Source organism: Rhinatrema bivittatum, chromosome 9, assembly GCF_901001135.1.
Source record: "Rhinatrema bivittatum chromosome 9, aRhiBiv1.1, whole genome shotgun sequence".
Lineage (NCBI taxonomy): Eukaryota > Metazoa > Chordata > Amphibia > Gymnophiona > Rhinatrematidae > Rhinatrema > Rhinatrema bivittatum.
Window position 1 is genome coordinate 180,999,121 of NC_042623.1, and position 9,377 is coordinate 181,008,497.

Sequence of the window (9,377 nt, forward strand, 5' to 3'; positions counted from 1 at the left end):
TTGTCATTAATGTTCAGTCATCTTCTGAGATGGTTGTGCCAGGGTCTTCTATTTGTGGATCAGGCAGATTGCTTCTGTCTCATGGCTTTGTTTTTGAGAGGAACCACTTGAGATAGAAGGGGTATTCCGAAGATAATATCATCTTACTGTTAGGGTGTGGAGGATTTTTGAGACTTATTTTGTTGAACATGGCGTGCAGCTTACTCAGGCTTCAATTTCCCATACCTTGATCTCCTAAAAGGTCTAGTGAGGGGTCTAGCCTATAATTTCCTTCGGATATAGGTGGTAGCTTTAGGCTGTCTTCAGGGCAAGGTGCAGGAAGTGTCCCTGGCCTCACATCTGGCTGTGATTTATTTTCTTTGAGGGGAAAAACACTTGACCCCCAGTGTGGAAGGCATGTCCCTCGCGGAATCTTAATTTGGTAATGAAGGTGTTGTGTGAGGCTCCATTTAAGTTATTGCGGAGGACAACTCTAAAGGATCTAACCCTGAAAGTGTGTGTGGTGGGTTGTTGTGTTTTTGGGTTTTTTTTGTGATGGTTTGTTTGGCCAGAATTTCAGAACTTCAGGAGTTGTCCTATAGAGATCCCTTTCTTTCAGTTTTTTCTGCCAAAGGCTGTTTTAGCTTTTCATCTTAGTCAAATGGTGGAACTTCTTACCTTTCCTAATTTGGATTAGTCTGTGCTGCATGTGAAGGAACTTTGTGTATTGGAAATGTGGCGGGATTGTTAAGGTATCTCTAGGTGACTAATAGCTTCCAGAGATTGGATTATAATTTTATGCTTTGGAAAGGGCCAAGAAAGGAGTGCAGGGCATCCAAGGCTACTATTGTGAGATGGTTGAAGGACACGATTAGCTTGGCATATGTTTCTAAAGGCCGTCCAGTGGTGGCAGGTCTAAGGGCTCACATGGGCACAGGCGACCTCATGGACCGAGTGTCAGCTGGTTCCTTCACAATAAATACGGCTACTTGGAAGTAGTTACACACTTTCTCTAGACATTACTGGTTGGATGTCCAGGATCTGGACTGAGGGGTTTGGAAAGAGTGTATTGTGAGCAGAGCTTTCTCTTTCCTGCCCAGTACAGGGGAGGTTGGGCATATCCCATCAGTCCAGACTTCTGGGATATGAACAGGACAGGAAAATTGGTTCTTACCTGCTAATTTTCATTCCTGGAATACCACAGATCAATCCAGAGCCTCTAGTGTTTATCTCTGGTGGCACCAGGATTCTCTCGCAGTACAGGCAGTGAGAGAGAGCTAGATGAGATGGGTTTCTTGTCCAAAGAGCCCTTTTTCCCTGAGTTTGTGTTTTTGATGCATCAAGACTATTTAAGCATGGAGCTTTGAGAAAAGAAGCCTTAGGTTTTCCTCCATTCCTAACCCAATGGTACCTTCCCAGCCTAAGAGGGCAAGGAAAGTGCCTGGGATACTGGCTCCACAGGGTAAGTGGAGGGCTCTTTGAAGGGCTTCTTTCTGACGATCAAATGGAAGGTGATCTGGGGGAACTCTCTAGAGGGGAAATCCCAGCAGAGGGAGATGATCCACAGGGGATCGAGCCGCCTGCGAAGTGGACCCCGGGGAGAGGAGCCCCCATCCTCCTCTGGACCCGGGTCCCCGAGGCGTTCCCCACCGATAACTGTGCCAGGTTCTGAGCCTCCTCAGATCACTGTGGAGTTGCCAGTAATGCCTAGCCTGCCTCCTGCCCCAGCGCCTTCTATACCGGCCTCCAAGGGGTAATTGGACACAATGGTCCAAGAGGCAGTGCTAAAAGCTCTTCGAGACTTCCAAACGCCGCCGGTGCCGGCCCCTGTACCGACACCAGACCTGGTGCACTCTGACCGCTCTTCCAGCGCCTAGATATGCTTATTGGTGCCGTATCGACCCAACCTATGCCATCAGATACAATGGCATCAAGTAGTCCATCGAGGCCTTCACAGGTCCCGATTACTCTATCGGGATTCTTGGATGAGGAAGAGGCAGTTCCTGGCCAGATCCCTCCATCGGAGCCACCAATGCCGGAACCCATACCAGGACCATCGGGGCTACCTGTGCCTAAATGCACCTCATCCCCCTTCGATGCCAACACGGTCCCATTGATACCGCTGCAGCCTCCATCGAGGCCTTGCTGCCCTCTTGAGTTTGACGTACTTCCTCCCTCAGGAGGCCCACAAGGGGAAGGAGAGAGTCTCTATAACCCATGGGACAATGAATCCTCCGATGGTTCTTCACACACTTCTGAGGACTTGCTCTCAGAGCCTTCACCCCCAGAAGAAAGGCGACGTTCTCCTCCAGAAGACCTCTCCTTTGCCAGTTTTGTCAAGGAGATGTCTGAAACTATTCCCTTTCCATTGGTTACGGAGACAGACACTCGCCAGCAGATGTTGGAGGCATTGCAATTTGTAGATCCTCCAAAGGAGATAATGGCAATACCAGTACACAAGGTGGTACTTGATCTTCTACACCACCTCTGGGACCACCCAGGTATTGTGCCACCAGTCAACAGGAATGCAGATGCTACGTACCTGGTGCAGCAAGTGCCAGGCTTTCAAAAAAGTCAGCTGCCGCACCACTCTGTGGTGGTAGTCAGCCCAGAAAAAAAGCTAAAAGATTGCGTCCAAATTCATCTGCTGCTCTGGTAAAGACCAGAAAGCATTGGATGCATTGGGACGCAGAGTCTTTCAGAGGTCAATGTTGATAGCCAAATAGCAGCATATCAATTATACATGACCCAATACTACAGAAATCTGTGGAAAAATGTGCAAGAAATTGCCGAAACTTTACCACAGCAACAACAAGAGTTCCTAACTTCCATCCTACGAAAAGGACTAGAAGCAAGCAAGTATGAAATCAGAGCTGCTTATGATTTGTTTGAAACAGCATCCAGAGTCTCAGCAGCGGGCATCAGTGCTGGACGCTGGGCCTGGCTTAAAGCTTCAGATCTACGCCCAGAAGTACAAGACAAACTTGCAGATCTTCCCTGTACAGGAGACAACCTGTTTGGGGACAAGATCCAGGACGCAGTGGACAATTAAAAGACCCAGGTTCAGGATGCCGCTTTTTTTGGGGTGAGGCTTCTGAGAGCAGGACTTGCAGGTACATCCTATGTGTTGGGACTGATCTGTTAAGGATGATAAGAAAGGTAAAATTAGGTTTCTTACCTGTTAGTTTTCTTTCCTGGAGTCCTACCAAACCAACTCTTAACGCATTGGGTTTTTCTCCTCTACCAGCAGTTATAAAAGGTCATGCCCTACAATACTTAACCCGAGTTATCTACTTATGTTCCTTGCTGTTCTCTGTGATCCAGTGCTGAATTATTTGTTCCTCTTTTGAAATAGGTGCATTTTCAGGAAATGCACAAAGGGTGTTGTCTGTGGTCGGTTGTCTTTATGGAATACTTTGCCAAGCATTGTGTGTCATATTAACATAAGAACATGCCATACTGGGTCAGACCAAGGGTCCATCAAGCCCAGTATCCTGTTTCCAACAGTGGCCCTTCCAGGCCATAAGAACCTGGCAAGTACCCAAAAACTAAGTCTATTTCATGTTACCGTTGCTAGTAATAGCAGTGGCTATTTTCTAAGTCTAAGAGCTTGAAGGCATTCTTGTTTCAGCAAGTATTTGGTTTTAAGTGTTTCATATTTTTGTAAAATGTTTTGCATGTGATTGCTTTTAAGTATTGTTGAACTATTTTATTAAATTGTTTTTGACGTATTTGCTTTATTTTGTAATCCTCCTAGTATGGTTTTACTAAAATAGGTGGAATATATTAAGTCTATTAAATCAATCTGTTTTGCTTCCTACCTCTCTCATCTCAGATTACTCAACTACCTCTCAAGCTCGAGTCTGAAGTGCTAGAAAATGGTGACAATTTCTCAGTGGGAGAGAAGCAGCTGCTTTGCATCGCCAGAGCCCTGCTGCGTCGCTGCAAGGTATCGGGCTGCGTGCTGCCATAGTTCGGCCTGCACTTGGCTTGTGTGCTGGCTGTGGTGGGAGTTTGCAATCTTTCATTATTCCTTTCTCCGCTCTTCTCTTCTGCTTGCTAGATCCTGATTTTAGATGAAGCCACTGCTGCTATGGACACGGAGACAGACCTACTGATCCAGGAGACGATTCGTGAGGCATTTGCAGACTGCACCATGCTAACCATTGCACATCGTCTTCACACTGTGCTTGGCTCGGACCGTATTATGGTGCTGACACAAGGACAGGTGAGCCCCGGGGGTCTGTGGAGCCGATGCAAGGAATGGTGAGCCCATGCTGGGCATGGCACTCTGGTCTCCTGCCTGGCAGGGATGAGCCTGAGAAGCTGGCAGCATGGTAGTGGAACCTGAGGAGTCAGACATTATAGTATAGGTCATGGACTCTTATGTTGGGCCCTTTTCATGGGTACAGATGTTATCTGAAATATTGATGGGAGGGTTGCCAAGGCTGCATTCTTCACCTGGCCTCTACCCTCTTTTGGGAAATACCTTTGGTACATGCTGCTTTCTTTCCTTTTATTTAGAAGATATTGTATTTGCTGATAGTGAAGAAGTACTGTTTATATGTTCTAGGTGATGGAATTTGATATGCCTTCCATCCTCCTGTCCAATGAAAACTCACGATTCTACGCCATGTTTGCTGCTGTGGAGAACAAGATCACCATCAAGGGCTAAAGCATGCGTGGGAACACCGTGCGCCTGCAAGGCGCAGAACTCATACTCTGCCTGTGGCAGGTTCACTGCTCCCTTTTTATCATGATAAAAAGTGGAATATTGCCTTTTTTTCATATTATTTTTAGTGCAACAACCCTGTTTTAGGATAGAAATTTTTTTTTTTGTATTTTTTTTTTCTTGTTTTCAAAGAAATTCTTTTTGCTATTGTATTTATTCCACGTTCATATTACTAAAGGAGAAATGTGCTGAGTTTTCCAATAGACTCTCTCTATAAAATGGTTCCGGCAACCATTGTTCTACGTATGAAATGCTTATAATGAAGCTTTATACATGTAGCTATATCTATACAAAATTCTGTACATAGCCTATTTACAGCAAAGATGTAAGCTGGTTTATTTTATATTAAAATGCGCACTAGGTTACTGATGGTGCATATTCTTTTCTATCGGTTTTGTACAGTGTACTGTAGGGGTGCTCCAGTTTGGGGAGATAGATGTGTATATATATATGTACGTGAGGGGATCGTTGTTGATCGCTCTCTCTTCTGCCTAATACAGTCTGTGTGGAAAGCTTTGCTTTGCTGTCTGGGGTGGGGTTTGCTGGGTTGACCCAAAATAATTCAGCAGCATCCGTTTGCTGTTTAAGAGCCAGTAAACATGCTTATATCATCTGTACAGCAAAAGCATTTCCATCTTTTGAAAGAGAGACATTTAATTTGTGAGGGGGTGGGGGGAGGAAACGTTTTGGAAGCGTAAATCCATTTTTTTTTACCTGAGAGAGAGAAATCTTCCCAAGTGAAGTTTAAATGTAAGCCTAAGATTTCTTCTTCCCTCTGCGCAGCCCGTGACATCTCCCTGCCTGCCTGGTGGAGCTCTGAGGGCCCAGCAGGTCTCCGGAGACGTTGGGAAGGGATGGTGTGGCGCCTCCTGCGCAGATTAGCAGGAAGCTTGCCATCCTGGCGTGCCTCTGCCAGTTTACGTTCAGGGCACCGTGCTTTGAGCTGAATGGGTAGCACTGTGCACATCTGTGCTTCTCCAGATGTCAGACGGCATAGGGGGGAGAGGGCGGGGTGATTGTGGGTAGCAGCTCTGTGCCTTTACAGCACGGGGGTGCCAGCCTTCCGCCTCCCTGACATGATTGTGTGTTGCTGGGGATGAAGGGGCTTTTGGGGTTGTTTTTGGGTTTTTTTGTTTTTTTTTTTAAACTATAGCCTGGGTCAGTGGTCTTGGCAGATGGATTATTTGTAAGGCAGAGCTCAAGAGCTGTGAAATGCTTTGGTCTCTGTCAGCACCTGTACGATTTAAGTGTAATTATGTTACATCTACAAGCAATTAAGCATTTCATTATTAGTTTTGACGTGTTTTAGTTTCAATTGTATCTTCCTGCAATGAAGATCCATTGTTGCAGTTGTGCTAAACCTGAGGTACTTTTTATGTTTCTTATTACTGCATATGATTTCAACTCCAGCTTTATTAGTAGACATTGATATCTTTTAATGTGGTGTTTCCCTGTCTTGTTTTTGAGTGTTATTTATATGTACTTTTATTTTGATAAATACATTAGATCTCATTTTGATCAAGTATGTGGCTGTCTCTTCTTGTGTCTGTCTATGCGCAGAAATTACTGTTCTGCTCCAAAATGTATTTGCTTGAAGATCTCGAGGCTTCTGAGCGCTTGTGGCCCCCACCTAGGAGTGATTTTATAATGTTGGCTGTGTGCCCCATTTGTTTTTAAAACTTTAATAAATACTTGCACAGTCTGTGAAACAAATGAGTGTAGATTTCAAACCTGCTCAAAAATGTTGGAAAGGCTTTTGGTCCAGAGTTACTCTGTGGGGAGTGACCACGCAGCACTTCTTATAACCTTCATCCCTCCCTGTCATGCTGGTGAGTTCAATGACTTTCCTTCCTGCTGCATCTAATATCAAAGGGGGAAAAAAATCCTTCTCCCTCCTGAAACCGATCCCTGCTCCTCTGGGGGAGTAGGACAGTGATGGCACCTTCCCGTGCAACTCATTGCTTAGTTTGGGGATTGCAGAGACTTTCTCCCTGCTCGGTGCTGCAAGTCTTTTGTCCGCCTTGGACATCTTGAAGCATTTGCAAAAACTGAATAAAATCTATTTTGGGATTCTAAACTCTCGCAGTCTTCTTTTCATTTGGCACAATGTCATCCTACTGCTGATGAATTCAAATTTTACCTGAAATATTAAATATTCATTATGGTAATTGTTTTTTGTGTGACTATTCTTACATTTTAAAATGGCATATGCAGTAAGATAATTAGCAGTAAATCATTACTAATAAACTTGCTTAAATTATATTCTTTAGCATTTTCTAAATTTGTAAGCCAAAAGGAAGGTTTAGGCAATTGGAATTGAGAGCTTGGTTCTGTTTATGCCTTAGCTGAGATGTATGCTAATCCCTGGCTTCTTACTGGCTGCAGATCAGAACACAAAACTTCATCAACCCCCCCCACCCCAAGACCAGTCCAGAATGCATGGGTGCCTTCAGTTTGGTAAACTTCATTGGCCTGTACCTAAATTCCAATTCCCTGTACCTACCTGGATCAGTCCAGACCATGGGTTGAGCCTCCTTTCCAGCAGGTGGAGACAGACTATCGCCCCCAAAGTGGCAAGTTTATGAACTAGTGTCGAGGGATGATCTCCGACCAAATGAGCGTGGCGTGCGGCATTAAGGACAGAATGATTACAATGTCGTTCCTCATCCAGAAGCAGTCGCCCGGGCATGATTACCAGATCATTGCCTCCAAGGTGTATAATTAATACCTCTGGGAGTGTAAACCTTTCAATTGTTGCCTCAGCAGGGGGACAAGCTGATCCCAAAGCATACCCTTACGACCCAACCATCGCACCAAGCCATTCATAGGCACCACGCCGAGCTGCTCTGCCCAAAACACAAGAGTGTCCAGCGATCCATGTTGCCAGTAGGGGCCTGCAAGACAGAATGTGTTAACAGGATAGATGTGAGGGGGAGTAGGAAAAATAGCGCCTCTTATGGGATGCCCAACAGAAATCGCTACAGAGAGCCAACCCTCGGGGATCCTTTCTCCTGTCTGTCCGGTAAGCCAGGGAGTGCCAGCTACCAATCTGCTGGATGGAGATGCCAGACAGACCAGATGCAGCTGTACTGGAGGCTGCACCAATTCTGAATGAGTGAGTTCCGAACTGAACCGACCTTAGGCTGGCCACATCACCCATGTGTGAGGACTGCCATCCTGCTTGTCCTCAGAATGCAGAGTTGCTTACCTGTAACAGGTGTTCTCAGAGGACAAAAGGATGTTAGTCTTCACAAAACCCACCCGCCTCCCCTGGGAGTTGGTTTCTCCATGTGTGAGCTGTATCATGGACTGAGGGACTCTGCCTAGGGGACAGGGGGATGACTTCAGCTGCACATGCTCAGTAGGGCATGTTTGAAAGTTCTAGAATCTTTGAGATCAAAGTTCCAGGGCTCCATCCTGATGATGTCACCCATGTGTGAGGACTGACAGCCTGCTGTCCTTGGAGAACACCTGTTACAGGTAAGCAACTCTGTTTTTGTAAGCAATGTCCAAGCCTCATGCAAACTTGTAACCAATGTAACTGCTTTTTTTTTTCTAATTTCCTCATTCTATCATAGTCTCTTTAAAGTTTTATGTTCTATTGTAATGCCTATATCAAATTTTGATTGCATTGATTGCTATTGCTTAGCGTCCCCCACCAGAGTAACCCCGCCCATCTGGTCATACAGTCCAATGAAGACTAACTCTGAAAGTAGCTGTCTCTTCTAGGACCAGTTGCTCCATGAAGCTTTTAGGACACCTAGAAATTCAACCTCTAGCATGTCCCAGTGAGTCACTGACACTGGGGTAATTGAAATCTCCCATTATTAGTGTCTTGCCAGATTTATTTGCTTTTTAAATTTCAGCTGGAATTTCATAGCCTCTTTATGATGTCCAGTAGTATCTGCCCTCTGCCCCATCACACATGGGCTTTCTATCCATAAGGATGCCACATGCTATTTTGTCTCTTGCAGGATTTTTATTATGTTTGACTCTGTGACATCTTTTAAGCATACTGCAACCCCAGCACTAATTTTGATCTGTCCTATGATGTCAGTATGGTTTATATCCTGGTATCTGTGTTTCCTTGGTTATCCCACCACCTATCTGAAATGCCTGTGTCTTTATCCTTGTACAATGCCATATAGTCTAACTTGCCAACTTCTGGCATTCGTATATGAACATTTTAAAGTGCGTTTTATTTCTCTGTGTAGTCACAACCTGCTTCTTAACAAGTGATAAAAGCAATTCAGTCATTTACATCTGCAAGCCCTCTCTCTCCATCGGTCTGGCCTACTTTACCCTGTACACAGGCTGTGTTTTTCTAACTTCCCTCATCTGCCAGCATCTCTCCAACCATGTGCTTCTGCTCCCACTGTCTGCTTTCCACCTTGGACCAGGATATAGAGCAGCTTTCAAGGTTAATACCAGCAGCCTACTTCCAGTTTGGTTAAGGTGGAGCACATCCTCTTGGAATAAGCTCTTCCTTCCCCAGAATGGTCCCCAACTCTCTGCACCCTGCATGGAGAATCTACAGCTCAGCCTGCCTCTGGCATCCTGCATGTGGAACAGGAAGCAGCCCTGGAGGTTTTGGATTTGTTTCCTACCTACCAGGCTGATACTATAAAGTGCGCTCAGCTGAGTTTTACCCACAGTTGGACAGGCG

At 45.4% G+C, this 9,377-nt stretch overlaps 1 protein-coding gene across 4 annotated transcripts in view; it reads left to right on the plus strand.

The window, feature by feature from the left end:
* ABCC5 (ATP binding cassette subfamily C member 5) overlaps positions 1-6,233 on the plus strand; it is a 173,990-nt gene extending 167,757 nt beyond the window's left edge. For all 4 annotated transcript variants that reach the window (XM_029615996.1, XM_029615998.1, XM_029615997.1 and 1 more), the window contains 3 exons: positions 3,815-3,928; positions 4,043-4,207; positions 4,553-6,233. In XM_029615996.1, the coding sequence (XP_029471856.1) occupies positions 3,815-3,928; positions 4,043-4,207; positions 4,553-4,654 (381 nt within the window). In that variant the 3' untranslated portion in view covers positions 4,655-6,233. The remainder of the gene's footprint in view (positions 1-3,814; positions 3,929-4,042; positions 4,208-4,552) is intronic.
* Positions 6,234-9,377: the final 3,144 nt, after the last annotated feature.